Source organism: Oreochromis niloticus, linkage group LG20, assembly GCF_001858045.2.
Source record: "Oreochromis niloticus isolate F11D_XX linkage group LG20, O_niloticus_UMD_NMBU, whole genome shotgun sequence".
In the NCBI taxonomy this organism is placed as follows: Eukaryota; Metazoa; Chordata; class Actinopteri; order Cichliformes; family Cichlidae; genus Oreochromis; species Oreochromis niloticus.
This window is the reverse complement of record NC_031984.2, coordinates 18001103-18017174: the sequence shown is the minus strand read 5'-3', so window position 1 is coordinate 18017174 and position 16072 is coordinate 18001103. Positions and strand designations below refer to the sequence as shown.

Genomic DNA, 16072 nt, shown 5'->3' with positions numbered 1-16072 from the left:
GTAATGAAGCCCAATGCAAAACAGCCTTCAGTTATAGTTTATTAGTTACAGTGTGTTACTGTGTGTCTATCTCCTCTTTAATGGCCTAAGATATGAGGATCTTTACTTTGTAACCAAAAAAATAATAAAAATCTCCATTTGCCACTGCATTTTCAGCTTCTTACTGGGTGCTGTGCCATGTGCTAAAAGTTGAGGAGCCAAACAGCCACTGTGCACGATGAAACTGTTTCCAGCTAGCTGCTTATCTGTTTCCTTTTAGGCCCTGCTCTTTTCTCACTATATGACTGAGTGGTCTGTCAAGGCTGTGGTTGCATGCATGTGTTTTCACATTCCTCCCCATTCGTTCAAAGTGTATTGATCGGATTTTGAGACATGTCCATGTAATGATTAATTCTTCATTCGGCTCCACTGATAGATTGGGTTACGGCAAGCGGGGCAGCAGGGAAGGTGCGGTAACCAGCCAAGAGGAGTTTATGATCCATGCCTTTTTAAAAGATCTTTAAAAAGATCTCTTTCACTAATGTGTGTTTGATTGGAATTTACAGTTTATTTACATTATCTGTGTAAGTGTGTGTGTGTGTGTGTGTGTGTGTTTTACAATCTCTGGCGAGTGTCTCTGTGCCACCAGACACAGGACTCAGACCAACATGCTTTTGAGGCAAGGAGGACAAGCGTGAAATTAATTGTTCCACTTCATCTCCGGCCAGCACTCTTCTTTTGAGGGAACAATTTGTCGGCTGGCATACAAGGGAGAATATAAGAGGAGGAGGGCATAGCAATGGCTTGGCGTTTCCTGAGAGATCCTGTGATCCAGCAGTGATTTCCTGCTGTGGATTTCGGCTGGCACCTCTGTCCCCTACTTAAGTATACAGAGTGTTTCACAGGGAGCAGAATGCAACATCCGTCAAGCTGCAATTGTTTCAAACAGTTTCTCAACCCCTCTCTCTTCTTCTCCCATTTCTTCAGACAGACACACTCAATAGTGCCTCAGTGACATGATGGCAACAAACAGAATTAGGCACAACTATGTGACAGCCTGAGGTCCTTCCACTTCTCTTTTTCCTCTCCTCACCTCATGTCTACTTGTGTTCTCACCTCCTGTCTCCTCCTCTTCCCTGAGCCATGTTCACTGTAATTACAAACATGGCTTTGGGGAATCTGTGGCCCTTTATGTTAAATGATGACAGTGCAAGACGTCTGTTCTGGTGAAAATATTTTAGGAGAAAACATGCTCATACTTTCCCATTAAAGAACACACGCAACCACCTGAAACATGCCCAAAGTGCACTCCATCCCAAGGAAAATCAATTCCCAATTGCATTTCTCTGTCCTGGGATTTAATTTAACAATTCACCAAGGTCTACGCCCGACAGGTTATTAAATCACCTACGTTTCAAAATATTCAAAAAGCAATGCAAATGTTTCATATCAGAGTTAAAATTTTATTTTTTGAGGGATGACAGTGATATATTGGTAAATTCAGTCATACTCCAAAACACCAAAAACTCTTAAATATAAAATATTTTTCAAGCATGGAATGTATAAAGAGTTCATTATGCAGACACAGCGGTGTGTCCGCTCTTATAGACAGTATTACATATTCTACTTGTAGCCACGCAGCAATGTACCATTAAATATTAAGAGGAAAAAGGGTCCAGGCTAGTGAACGTGAACGTCAGTGCTGCATGTTTTGAAATACTTTCGAAAATGCATTTTCCAATAAGAAAGGAAAAGTGGTTGTTAGACCTCAAGGATACACACATTGAATTTTGCTGACTAACAGTGAATTTGAACACTGTTTGTTTACAAGAAAACTCCAAAAAGCTCCATAGATTAAGTTGCATTTTGCTGTACTAGCTGGTCTAGGTGGCACTCACTAACAAAGTTCATTAGCAGATTTGGGGAGTTTTTCTACACAACCTGAATGGAGGTAGTTAGCTGTTGATTTTGACATCTACTGCTGTGTATTGATTGTTGTTCCCAAGGCTTTAAGGATGACATTACGGATGACAGAATGAAAGAAACAACAGGACTAGTGTTTAAAATGACAGTAATGGTTCCTTGAGCTTCGTCTACCCTTTTCTTATTTTCATGGCCTTTTTCTAACATCTCCACAGTTTTTTTGTTTGTTTTTTAACCCCACTTTTCTTCTTTTTGCTCATTTTATTGGTTTAGTACATCCGCTAGACTGCAAATTGGACTTGCTTGTCTCTTTGTCCTTCACACACACACAGACACATACACAAATACTCAAACACAAGTATTCCTGAGCTTTTCTGAGTCTCTTTTGTTCATCAAACCAGACTCATCCACTTGTAGTGAGACAAGCATGCAGAGGCTAACAAAACACACAAGGATGCTTTTTATGAATGAAAAAACCCTCCAAATAAAACAGGGCCAAATATAGACTTGTAATTCAGGGTACTCTATTTGCCTTTTTAACACATGCTTCCAAATTCTTCTTTCTTTTTCTCATATGAATTTTTCTAGCTTTGTTAAAAGGAAATCATTATCTTGTTTAGTTTTTTGGGGCCCTGACATGCGTCATATCGTTAACATACAATCAGTAATCAGTAAAAATCACGTTCTTGCTAAAGTTTTGTTCATATATTCACGTCTGTCCACAGATGTTTTGAGTGTAAGCATTCATTTTTGTGCAAGTCTGTGTGTGTATGTGTGTAACAAAAAGGGGGGGCATTCAAACAGCTGTGAGATTATGAGCGAGTTGGCCAAGTTAAAGTGGGCTCTGGTGACGCGTAAAATGAGCTGGGATTTGGGGGATTGGGGTTCAGTATTACTGTGGAATGAAGTTTTCCCCCTCATTAATCACTTCACACTTCACCACAATGAAATGGCAATCATAGATACAAACACATCCAGTATTATGTCTGTCAACGCCTACAGTCTTTAAATGATGACCTCCAAGTGGACAGAAGCATGTTTAGTGTGACAGCTGCCCTTTTTTACACATTTCTCTTTCTATGTAGTTGTTTGTGTTTATATGCAGGTTTGCTCGTCTATTTTTTAGGCTAAAGTGCAGCCTTGATGTAGCAGTTCTAGCAGAGTTTAGTACTAAACCTTTAGGTACTTTATTGTAACGTGTGTCTGTTGAAGAGAGAGAAAAGCAAAGCTGGTTATGCAGAACAATGAGGTATAACTGTGAGTGGTAGGACAACAATAAAGACTGAAAAATAGAGTAATAGTTGTATGGAAAATGGAACATCTGTGTTGATTGCAAAAGGTTTGACATAACAACATTGATTTCACTATTTTATTACATGTACTCTTGGGATTGTAAATAAGGTCATTATCTTTATTCACAAACTTGGTACTTTATTCTTTCCAGAAGCCTTGAGAAAACAGAAAAAGCAAGTCACACCATAATATGCAATTATCACTAGTTGATGTGCATCAATCCTAGTGGACATGAGCAGGTCCTCCAGCATTAACTTGTTGTGTTAGAACATAATGTGTTTTCAGATAACTTAATTTAACTCCAGTAATGCTGGGGGACATAGTAGCAGCCTTGTAGTTTAAATGCCTTTTTTTCTGTCGAGGTTGAAGACATTACACTGAGCAAATACTCACCAACAAGGAAGCCCTGACTCCTCAGTTGTCTTTTCATTCATTGAACTGCTATCCTGCTTTAACTGATTCATTTCTGTTCTCCTGGAAAATGGTATTTCTGGATGTATGTCAGTTGGCTTCCTGCAATAATGATGTGATGTGAAGAGGATGGCTTCAGGCTAATTGGGCCCAGTCTGCTGTGGCCCAGCCTTACTGAACATAGTGCTGCAGACTGCCTGTGGTAAGCTGAACCCTGTTAGATTCTCACTGACCACACTAATATGATCACGAATGCATAAACGCTTTAGTTCAGGCCGTGGGCTCTCTGCGTCTGCCCTACGCCTCGATGAAGTGTGTAATGTCTGTCACTTCTGGCCATTTTCATTGTTGTGGGTTTAGAGGAGCTGTAGATGAAAATATGTGACTGTTAATGGAAAAGTCTTAGGATATGTCTTTTTATTTCAGAGAGGAAGTAGGTGCAGAAGAAAGGAAAAGCAGGAGATGCTCAACGTATAGGAAAAAGAAGAATCTGTAGGAGAGGCACTAAAGCGAAAGGGAGGAAATTGGCAAAGAAACTTGTCAAGCCAGTTCAGGTGTGAGCTGCCACTGACCTGTCAGCTTTAACAGCCCACCAGAGTCTGCCAGGAATCAGGATTGGCTTAAAACCTTGAATCTCTGTCCCTCAGCCATACTGCAGTTGTCAGTCAGCCAGTGGGATTATTGCACTGATTTTCATACGGTTTTGGTCGATGTGATTTGGATTCTGAGTCATCAGCCAGTCACTTTGATTGGACACAGACTATGTTATTTGAGGCTACAATTAATTAGCTGTGCTGCTGAGTTAGGGACTAAGGTTTGCGTAAGGAAATGCAAAATGTGACTGTTGTAATTGTCAGGCAATTGTTAGTCCTGAAGAAAAAAAATGTCTAAACAGACATTAAAATAATGTAATTAGGTACACCTTCATTGCTTTGTAGGATTGCTTGCTTGCTTTATTTATGTCCTTTTTGCTTTCTTGCTCTGCCACTGTGGCAGTCAAACAGAAGCTATTTTGGTCAGCTCCACTAGGACATTTCAAGAGAATTTTGAAATTTGAAAGTTTCTGGCTGTAGCGTGCAAATTAATTTGGCAGTGAAGGCACCATTTCAGCAGCATTTTAAAGACACGCAGACTATTCAGTGTGACGGTGAACAGAGTGTTGATGCTATGAAATGGAGATTAAGATGAAACACTGGCTGCTTCCCTTTATGAGCCTGATACATCCCAGAATTCTTGCTATCAGTAGCCCTTCATTGTTCACGTTCTGCTTTGCCCAACCCATCTTAAAATCTCTCTCCTTCCTTACTAGTAATAGTAGAACCTTTTCTTTGGAACAGGAGAGATACCTGCTCAAGCCAGACACTCATATCCTGAAAAAGTACCTTAATGAATTCTGAGGAATGTAGGAAATTAGTGGATTTATACTTAATGTATAATGTATAATCTGCACAAGTCACTATGCCCTCTATTTAGTTATTTTAACCTAGTGTCTGCTATTTGTGTCCGATTGCAACAAATAGCATTTCACCCTCCCACAAATTTTCACTTAAGTATTACCTTTCTGTGATTTTTCTGCTCATCCATCATCCTATTCCTATTCCTTAACTTCAACCTTTAATATCTTGCGGCCATCTCTTTATTTCCTTGTTACTCTCCATCTCTCTGGCTATTTCCCTTAATCTGATCTGCCCTTTTGTCCAAAGCCACCTTGTGGAATTCTCTGTAGCATGTCTGGCCTTTCCCTTCCCCTCACCAGTAATAACCAGTATTGTTAACACTTTCAAAGGGAATGCCCTCAAATGCTCTGTGGCCTACCATCACAGGCTTCCAGCAGGTTTGTATCCTTGCTGACTGCACACCTCCATAAGTCAGGAACTTTCTCTTCTCAGCCTCAACCATGTGCTCTTTGAGATCTTGCATTGTTAACACGGGGATTATGTCTGGTCCAGTCCATGGTGAAATTGTCTTTGCCTCGAACTTTAGTTTCTTGCCCAGGTTAATGTCTGGATGCCAACGATGGTAGTAGTAGAGCCAAAATTAGCTCTAGGTTCTATGCTGGGCTTCCTTCTACCTTGAATATCGTGGTAGTTTTTGATTTGGCCCTTTGAAGTGATTCTGACATAGCTATAATCTCAGCAATTTCCCTATCACTGGATCACGACAACAGTGATTGCACCCATGTCCAAGGGGTTTTGGGTAACTAATGCAGATGTGTTCCAAGGAACAAGTTCATGTGGGTGTGAAGGTTTTTTGGACTTCGTAGATCATCATAGATAACGTTGACTCTGATGACAAGTTCAACCAGCCAGATGTTGAAGTTCATCCTTCTTTGGCAGTGCACTTTTTCCTGCCAGTTCATACGCTTTTTTGTTCCATCCCCGCCATCTTCACAGTTTTTATTATCTCACAACAGCCCACACTTCCTCCTGAAAATTATGTTGATGCCCTTTATGTTCACGACCATGGTTGCTAGGATGTCACCCACTATGTTGCTACAGGCCCCACAAGATGCTATGGCATAAGCCACACCTATAATCTATCTGGCAATTTTGTTTTGTTTTTCCATTTTGTTGAAGCAAATAAATCTGAGGCTGCAATCACAGATCTTTGTGAGTCTTTTGACTGACTATCCTTTAATGGATAGGAGTCAAAAGGAGAGCACTTCAGTGTTTTCCACCTGCTTTGGCACTAGACACCATGATTTTGTTTTTCAAAAGATTTGAAGAACTTCTCTAAGTCTTGGAGTATCCATCTGCAGCCTGGGAGAAAGTGTAGCGACAATCAGATCACCATTAATGCTCCTACTGGGAAATGTCACGCTCGAGTCTTGGTCAGAGGCCCTGTGCGTTCTGTCTCTGTATACCTTACAACCAGGTACTTGGGAAAAGAAATAGAATAACTGAAATGGTGCAGTGTTTTATAATACCAGGTACAACTCACAGGCTGACTTCAATCTTATTTGTCAGACCCACCAGTGACTGTAACACTCAACAGCCATTCCCAAAGTCAAGAGTGCTGCAGCCCCCTTAAAAAACAAAAATATCCCATGGTGCCCACACAACCTAAAATCTTCACTTATTGTTTGCCACCCAGTCATATCCAAAGTGTTAATGTGAACCACTTGCCACCAGAGACAAACTTCAATATCAGAGCTGTAAATTTAGGTCAGAGTAATGAGTAATAACACAAACTAACCACCTCCTATTGCCTGTTCAAATTCACTTTTTATATAAATAAATGAAATGATATACATATGTAACTTAACACACCTGTGAGTAATTTTAAAACTCAATTTCTGTTATTATTGTGGCCCACATGCAGTACCTTTGTGACCCATCAGGGGGCCCCTGCCCACATTTTGGGAATCACTGCTCTAGCATGGTTCTTGATTTTGCTGGTGACATGAGGTCGATGTAACTAAATAGCTTTGTTTGATATGGATCTGTATGCCTTAAAATGTTTAGCCACAACACAGTCAGGTAGAGTTATGTGGGTATCTTGTTGTGTTTCAAACATGTAGGTCAGGGGTGCCCAATCCCAGTCCTCGAGAGCTACTGCCCTGCAGCTTTTAGATGCGTCCTTGTTCCAGCACACCTGAATCAAATGAATGGCTCGTTATCAGGCCTTTGCCAGACTTGATGGCATGCCGAATTGGTAATCCAACTATTTGATTCAGCTGTGTTGGAGTAGGGATGCATCTAAAAGCTGCAGGACAGTAGCTCTCGAGGACTGGGATTGGGCACCCCTGATGTAGGTACTCCAGGAATGTCCCCAAGAATGTATCCGTATTCCTTCTCTTTAGAAGGAGCTCAGAATTGACTGAAGTTCTTGGAATTATCTTCCGAGACAACTCCAAATTTCAAAATCCTATGTTGCTTTGTTCTCAAGTTATCGCATTCAAAAGATTTTCAGAAAACTTGACCTCTTACCTTGGTTGAGGTCACTGAGATTTGAACTTGCCCAAGATTTTTAGTAGATACACCTATGGTATCAACGTGAAGCTGCCTGCTTCTCGAATTTTCGCCTTCACAAACTTAGGCGTCCGCCTGGTTAGCAGGGTGTTGACAATATATGTCATCCGTTTCTGGCTGAGGGGTAAAAACTGCAAGTGCAATGTCTCTCTGTTAGCTATATGCCACTTGATGCAGATGTAAGGGACTATTTTGCAAGAACTGGAAGATCTGCTATTCATGGCTGTCATCCATCTTTTTGGGGGGTTCAGTAGCTAGGCCAGGTTTCCAGGTCAAAGAATGGGTGCACTGCATTGTATCTACTACAGCGTATATGCAATAAAATAACTTGTCTTAAGTCTTGTTCTCTGAAATCACATCATCACATTTTAGCTAATTTCTCGACTTTACAGACTCGACTACAAAGAAATTCACCATTTTTGAAAGTTTTTGTATGAAACAAGTATTGCCCTCTCTTTTGAAGTGTCCTGCAGTTTTTCAGATGATTGCCTAAATCCAAAAGCTGCTGCTGCAATGTGTGATGCTGTCTTCATTCCTCTCCTCCTACCCTGATCTCTCTTTCCCTCACTATGCTTCACATGTGTGTTGCTATACAGGAGTAGCTAAAGCATGCATCTAAGCAGGTTGGCATAACATTAGAGAGGGCATGCTATTTGATATGGCGGTAATCTTCTGTTAAATCCCCCAAGAGTGAAACACAGCCGCCTGCAGCTTTGCACTGATTTCAAAAATGGCTTTCTTTTTTCCTCCTTTTCCCTGTACAGATATACACCCTAACTTAGATCAGCTCTGCATATGTGTGTATGTGACATGTATGGGTGTGGAATTAGTGAGACTTAATGTCACTGTCCCCAGTTAAGGCGCTGGTTAAGCTAAGCATCCTAATATAGGTTTATAGCAGAATAACGTGATTTTGTGAAGTGCAGATACTGAGTGCAGTGGTGTGTTCATCAGCACTTAATGTGTGGTAGTTCAAATTTGAAGTTGGCTAACTTGGTACCTAGTCCTCCATCGTATATTGTAATTGTTTTTGTCTGTGTAATTTTACCCTTGCTCCTCCTGCGACAGAGCCCCTCCTTCATATATCTTATATATATGTACTGGTAAGTACAATACCCCAACTAATTCTGACTTGGCGTAGTGCACTTATATATGTATTTTAATAGCCTTTTAACCACAAGCATATAGTACTGTGCAGTCAAGTCTTAAGTCACCCTTCATCTTTATAGTTTGATTCCAAGAAGCCAGACTTTCTTGCAATTTAAAGTGGTCTTGAGAAGTTGTTCTGCAGGCTTTTTAAAGCTTTCAATTTCAGTATAATTATTGTACCTAACCATTTTCATTCTTTAGCTGAATTTTTGAAAAAAGCTATAAATAATACATGACAAAACACATGACAGGCATAAGATAGTATTTTTGCACTAACAAGATGATTCTTAAAGAGCTATTAGGTGAAAATTTGGTATCTCTTAACATGGTGTGATGTGTATCCTTAAAAAATTGAGTAAACTTAACAAGTGGAGGATTACTGAAGTGGCGGGCCTAAACAAACTATCCCCATCAGATGAACAGTATCTGAAAGTCATGTCCTTAAGAAATAGGAAAAAATGCTGCATAAAGCTGACACAGGACCTAAGAGATGCATCTGGCCCTTCAATTGATCTATTTACTGATTCCTAAAGCCTCATCAGAAATAGTCTTAATGCAAGGATGGCTATTAAGAAATCATTGACTGGGAAGGGAAACGAGTAGAAACAGGCCGGGGTATGCCAAATTGCACAAGAACTGAAACGGCCTTGAAATGAGTGGCAAAGGTCTTACTTTCACATTTCTGGTTCAAATTATCATCACTATGTTTATAAGGAGGTCAGGAGAGAGGTACAGAAGTGAGTATCTACAGCCATCTCTAAAACACAGTAGAGGGTCTGTCATGGTTTGGGGCTGCATTTTAGCCATTTGATCAAAATTACCAAGATATAAAAACGCACACTGGAACACTGTCAGTTGTGGACTGGCCTCCTCAGAGCCCCGATCTCAACATTATTGAAGCAGTGTGGGATCATCATGACAGAGAACAGAACGAAAGGCACCAAACATCTAAAGAGGAGCTTTGAATGTCCTTCAAGAAGCCTGGAAAACTGACCTGAAGAAACTGACCTAAAAAAGAAATCTTGTCTAAGAGATTTCAGGCTGTGTTGAAGGTGTTCACGTGAAATGTTGACTTTAAAGCTTATTAGAATTGTACAAGCTCTGTTTTTGCCTTTTATATTATATTTCCATGTATATTTGCACATTTCAATCAATCACTGTACCTAATTCCCATTTCTTAGCAAAATATAAAAAAAATGTAAGACTGCTTAAGACTTTGTGTGTTTGCACTATACTATACATTTAAAAATATACATTCTTGTTAATGCTTTCAATACTCATAATGTATCATTTGAAGACTTCAAAGTCATTACAACCTAAAAGAATGTGGGATTATCTTACTTTCCTTACCCTAGCTAAGATTTCAGCAAAACAGTGTTAAGTATCATAGATATATATATATATATATATATGAGTTCACAGTGTTGCATGTTACACATATCCCTGCATATTTTGTTCAGAATCTGCTGACAGGATTTAGTGGAATGAAAACCTTTTTTTATTTAACTTTTGTATTTAACACTGTAGACTCAGAACATGACTGTGTGGCCTAATGGCAGAAATACAAGAACATTGCATGATTGTGTGTTTTTTTCCTGTCAGAAATACAAGGAGTTTGAGCGGGCAGTACGGGTGGAAGAGATTGATGGTCTGCGGCTGGTTAAGAGGCTGGCAGAGAACATGGAGGAGATGTTTCACAAGAAAGCTCAGGCGATGAAGGTATGTTTCCCTATGTTAATTTTCATCCATCACACACAAAACAATTTGAACAAACCCTCCGAATTATCTCTATACAACAAATAACAATGGTGTCAAAACTGCAAATTAAGAGAGAGAGTGAGAGAAAGAGAGACGTTTTAGCTCTATATGTTCAAGTCTTTGTGATATGATATGTGAAGGAGTGACTATCCATGAATAGGTGATAGGAAAAGGCAGACTAGACAGACTTCAGCCCCCTGAAATACAGGCACTGAGTGTGGGGGGATGCAAGTATAACCAGCCTTGCCCACTCCCCCTTCACTTCACAGTGAAAAAGAGGACCGACAAGTCCTCTGACTTTAACCTCCATCTGATCTATATATGTATATGATATATATGTATTTCTTTTTTTTTTTTAACTTTGCACACATGAAGATCATTTTTTATTGATGGTTCTTGTGCAAAACCATGCTTTTACATCATTTGTAGTTTTGAATGTTTTATTTGACACCGTAAGTATCTATTTTTAAGTAAACATGGCCGTATATCGTTGGTGCATTAATCCAACATCGTTTTCATGTCTGTGGATGTTGTGTGTGTATGTGCGTGCTTGCTGGTGTTGTGTTTGTCAGTGCTGCAAAAGGCGCACTGCACAATGTGACAGCGTGTCCACAGTGCGCTGCCTCTTTGGCTGGGTCTCTCGCTTCAGGTGATTGATCCTATCAGGACAACATGGTGCTGTTAACAGAAATTGGATTTTTTTTCTGAGAATTTGGTCAGAGGATACACGCTGAAAGGAAGTGAGTGAGTGAGTGAGTGAGTGAGGGAGGGGGGTCGTGCAGATAGAATTAAGCCATTTCCATGTCTGTGTCTTTTCTCTTATGCATGGTACCTTTTCCTGTTTAGGTTGCATAATGGTGCTTGTTTTGCAGTGTTATAATCACTCTTAAAATGTTCAGATTTCCATATGTGGACATAGAAAAGATTATGTATTTCCAACTGCTGTGCGTCATCTGGCATTTCAAAAATATCACTCCTACTCATATACAGCAATTGCTGGCATGAAGGCAAGCTTCTAATTGAATATTTCTACTGTCATTAAATTCTGTAATGAAAAATAAAGGAATTAATCAGTTTTCTAATAATAATGAACATTGTTTTGTATTTCAACCAAATGCCATGTGCTCTCCACATGAGGATTAAGCTTACATAATTTTATTTTTATGACGAATGCACAGAGAGGCTTGTTACCCTTTTACGAACGGCTTCTAAACCGAGAGATTAGATGTATTGAGTCCAGTACAGATGTCTGTGTGCTTCCTTGGGATTCTGTAAAATCCATGGAGACATGAGGGTTCAGCTAGTTAATGGCTTCTTGAAAGTCAAGTCTGGATGCTGGATGCCTGATAATTGTACATCTCAGTCGGCTTTGTGGGAGTTTGTGTTTTTGTATCTGTATGAAGTAAAAGTTATGGGGATCGATGTGAAGATCACGGGGTGCCCGGTACTTTATAGACGGGGAAAAAGTTGTTGAGAGGAAGAGAGATAAAAATGTTAGAGAAAAGAAACATTTGCGTGTGGGAAAATAAGGTGTAAATTTAACCTTTGTTAGCCACTATCATGATTTCATTTCACCTCCTTTTGGTCTTGGCCTCGTGATGAATTGTTTGTTTCAGCCATATAATGGACGCATCGATGATTCCTTTTTTCCTTCTTCTTTCCCATCTCGCTCCACTTTCTCTTTATTACCAGAGCTCTCATCTGTCTGGCCTAGCGTGCACTCCCACAGCTGTCCTTAAGCCATCCCTCTCTCCTTTGTCTGTCTCTCCCTTCTCTGCTCCGCCTCTTCCCATGTCTCTGCTTTTTACTAAAGTATATGTGGCGCTTCAGCGATTCAATTTCCGTGCAGGTGCTCTGCCCTGTCCGTCAGCGTGGTTTTATCTCCTCGTCTCCACGTCGATTTCCCCTCTTTATCGCTCACTGCCACCTGCTGAGAGACAACACCGTCTGCTGCTGTGAAAGAGTGCACCTGTAAAAGCATGTGTATGATCATTGATTTCATTTGTCTTTAAATGCGCCTTAGTGAGATTTTTTTTCGGTAATTTTGTTCCTAATTTTTAACATACTTTTTTTTATTTAGGTACAAAATAATATTTTAAATGTAAAAGCCCTGTTGGAGACTCATTAACTCATAATAGTGACCCAGCATTCACTTGAATGTGTCATCACTGCATGATCTTTCTTCTATGGCAGGTGAAACCTTTTATACAGTAATGTATGTAGCACTGTGTTTGACTTGTGTGTCTGTATTCTTGAATTGCTGTTTTATTGCGTTGATGTCTATTTTCTTTCTCCTCTCATATTTGCACTGCTTCAGCAAAACTTTGGGTGGGAGCAGTTCGTTCTTGTAGTTTCTTTGGCAGATTTAATTGCACTATTATACAGAAAACAAAAAGGGCAATCAAACAGTTCTTCGATGTAGACTTTAAAGGACATTATGTACTGCATGTCCGTGTGTGTAGCTTTTGTATATGTGCCGTAAATCCACAGACACTTGCGTGGATTGCATATTAGCCCGCCATTGTTATTTTTAATTGCTGTTACCTTCATCAGTTCCTGTGGAAGTTGGATATTATCATTGTCTAGCAGACCGCAATTCCTCTCCTGTTTCTGTCGCTCTAGAAAAAAACAATAAAACAAAAAAAAATGCTTGTCTTCTGACTGAAAATGGTGGCAACAGCAGACGGTTCAAGAAACAGTGAACATGCTGTTATCAAAGTTGAAAGGCGTGGAGCTATTGTAATGCCCCCTTTGAAGTCAAGCATGGCTGTGTTTCATGTGACAAATGCACTTCAAAGCAGAGTGGATGCCTTGCTGCTAGGGCTGTTTCTCCTGTAATGGCATTCGGTCTCTGCTCTGTACCTGCTGATATCATTTACCTGTGGCAACTATGCCTCTGAAGTCCTCAACCTGATTACTAGTGCAGAGTACAGAAAGTTTGCAACATTGTAGGTTAAAAATAAAAGGCAAACATGGGATTGTAAGTGAAATTTCTCAGCCAATAAAACCACCTATGATATCTAATTTTTTTGTTGCTGAAATGTACTTTGAATATTAATGTTGAAGTTAGCATTTCTCATCCTCTGTGGGAAGTAATTTGATTTAAAATGTTTTTCCCAAAAGGTGAGACTTAATACTCACACTAAAAAAAAATGTAACTGATTATTTAAATAAATAATGATAATGACAATGATATATGTTATATTCTAAGATAAGTAAAATCATTTGATCATCACCTAACAGTTAATAACAGATTAATGTATATTTTATACTAATTGTATGGTGGCAGAGCATAGAAAATTGGTCTTAACTGATGCTAAGACTTAAACAGTGTTCTTTCACTTGGGGTTCACACGGATGAAACTTTCATCATTTGTCTATCCAATTATTAGCTTAGCAAATTATAATTTCCTGCTCTTTTGATAGCAAAGAAATGTCCTGGGCTATCATCATTTGTACTTTGGGTGCAGCTGTAGATTTTGATGATGCACCAAGTTTGGGTATTTTTTGATCGATTTATTTAAAAATCCAAAATTTGCCCTTACATACTAATTTTCATGTATTGTTGTAAACGTGTTGAAAAGTGTGGTCTGGGTGATGACCTAGTCTAAGCAACAGAATATTGAAAAATTACTGACAAAACTAAAACTAAATAAATGTAAATGTTTAAATGATGATCAGCTGAATGCTACATCACAATGATTGTGAAATTACACCAAATGTTGATTGCTGTTAAAAGAAAAAGTCTTACAATGCAATCTAAATGTGACATGTGGCAACTTTCAAAAAGAAATTCTTGTTAACATCAAATTCCTAATGAGCATGTTGCTGAAGCCTTCTTCCTGTTAGGGTTTCCTTCTTATTGTAGGATCTGTTCCTTGCAATAGAAAGTGCCCTGAGGTGACTGTTGTTGTGAATTGGTACCATATAAATAATACTGAGTTTAACTGAACTGAGTTAAAAACAACTGAAAGTTCTAACTTTTTTTTGTTTTTACTATTTTTTCATTAAATATATAGCTTAAATGATCACTACAGTTAACTGCACTTTTGCCATTGTTCCCATTGTAAAGTCATTTCATTCACTATTGATCTTCAGTCTAAGATTATTTTCAATTCTGCATTTCTGTTGAGAGTGATCACTGTTAATGACGAGGCATGGCAAGCCAGTAGATGTCATTCTCCTCCCTGTCACCAACAAATCAGCGATGGATTTCATGTCTTGAACAATGAAATGAGCGTGCATACAGCAAGCATGGCTAAGGTGAATGCCAAGAAGAAAGGATGAGTCAAAAGTTTAGCCTAAGCAAGAAACTGAAGCAAAATGAAACACGAAACAAAGACCAGGGTGAGGTGGTGCAGGGATCGGGTAACAGGGCTGCACTTCAGATTCCCTTTCAGTCAGCAGAACTGCTGAGGACTTTCAAGTATTGATTATTGGGACTTGATGTTTCAAAGCACGCCGTGTCCCTTCATCTCTGTCATTCCCTCTATTTTTCACTTTTCCTTTTATTTTGTTTCCCTTCTGTCTCTCCATCATGCTCCATTCGCTTGACTTATAAAAACGGAGAAGAAGTAAAAGTGTCACAGGGCACTTTTTCCATTTTGTTGATTCTGCAATTCTTCCCTGGCTGGTTTGACAAAATTGCTGTCCCTAGTGCTATTGATGGGTTGTCCCAAGCCAAGCTTTCTCACCTGTGGCAGAAACAAGACACGTAGGACTTGCAGGCCAAGGCTTAGTTAGCATTTCCTGTTATATCCAAGAAAGAGCTATATATGTGCAAGTTTTTTAACTGCACTAGCTTAGCGTACTTTATTTGTATATATTACATTGACATATTTATAATTTTATCTATTTATGCCATTATATTAGAGAAAAATATGTTATTCAAACAGGGCTGATAAATGAGGTTCTAAACCTGATATTTAACTTATATTTTTTTATTGGGTAGCAACTCTGCTACTCTATGGACAGATCTCTGCAATAAATTCTAACTCCCAAAGATGGTTACAGGACAAATGGGAAGTTAAGTTGTACTCCAAAGTACAAATGTGTGTTGAAGCAACAGCACACAGGACCTTAGGGAATGCTTTTTATGTGAGTCTATTTAGAGCTGTAGTTGATGTGGTCTTGTTCTTTGTTACCTCTGGAGAACATTCAGATTCAGGCCACTGCCCTCCCTTTTTTGGTGAAGGGAACGTCCTGAGGCAAGGCTTAATGTACTGCTTAAAAAAAAAAAAAGTCAGAGACTTCCGTTACCAGTCAATAATGTATGTGACCACCCCATCCATCCTTCCTCCGCTTCTCTGACTGTGGCTCTTAGCATAGCTCAGCTATATATGACAGCCTAACTTTCACAGCTTTAGTGTTGCATTCATAATGGATAAGCATTTGCTAAGGTCAGCGGCTTCATCCGTCAGGAAACCCAGAATACAGCAAGCATGGTGCAAGAACAACAATAAGCCAATCACGCTGACAGTTAAATGAGGGGGATCGTTTATGAACTTTTGAAAGTGTAAACAAACTGAGTCCTTTGTTAGGCAAATCATAATCACACGATGTCAGATAATGAAAGGGGGTAGATGAGT

The 16072-nt window shown here is 39.4% G+C and overlaps 1 protein-coding gene across 2 annotated transcripts in view; it reads left to right on the top strand.

The window, feature by feature from the left end:
- Window positions 1-16072, top strand: part of cacna2d3a (calcium channel, voltage-dependent, alpha 2/delta subunit 3a) — a 114502-nt gene that overhangs the window by 16988 nt on the left and 81442 nt on the right. For both annotated transcript variants that reach the window (XM_013273215.2, XM_003448287.4), the window contains exon 3: window positions 10329-10445. In XM_013273215.2, the coding sequence (XP_013128669.1) occupies window positions 10329-10445 (117 nt within the window). The remainder of the gene's footprint in view (window positions 1-10328; window positions 10446-16072) is intronic.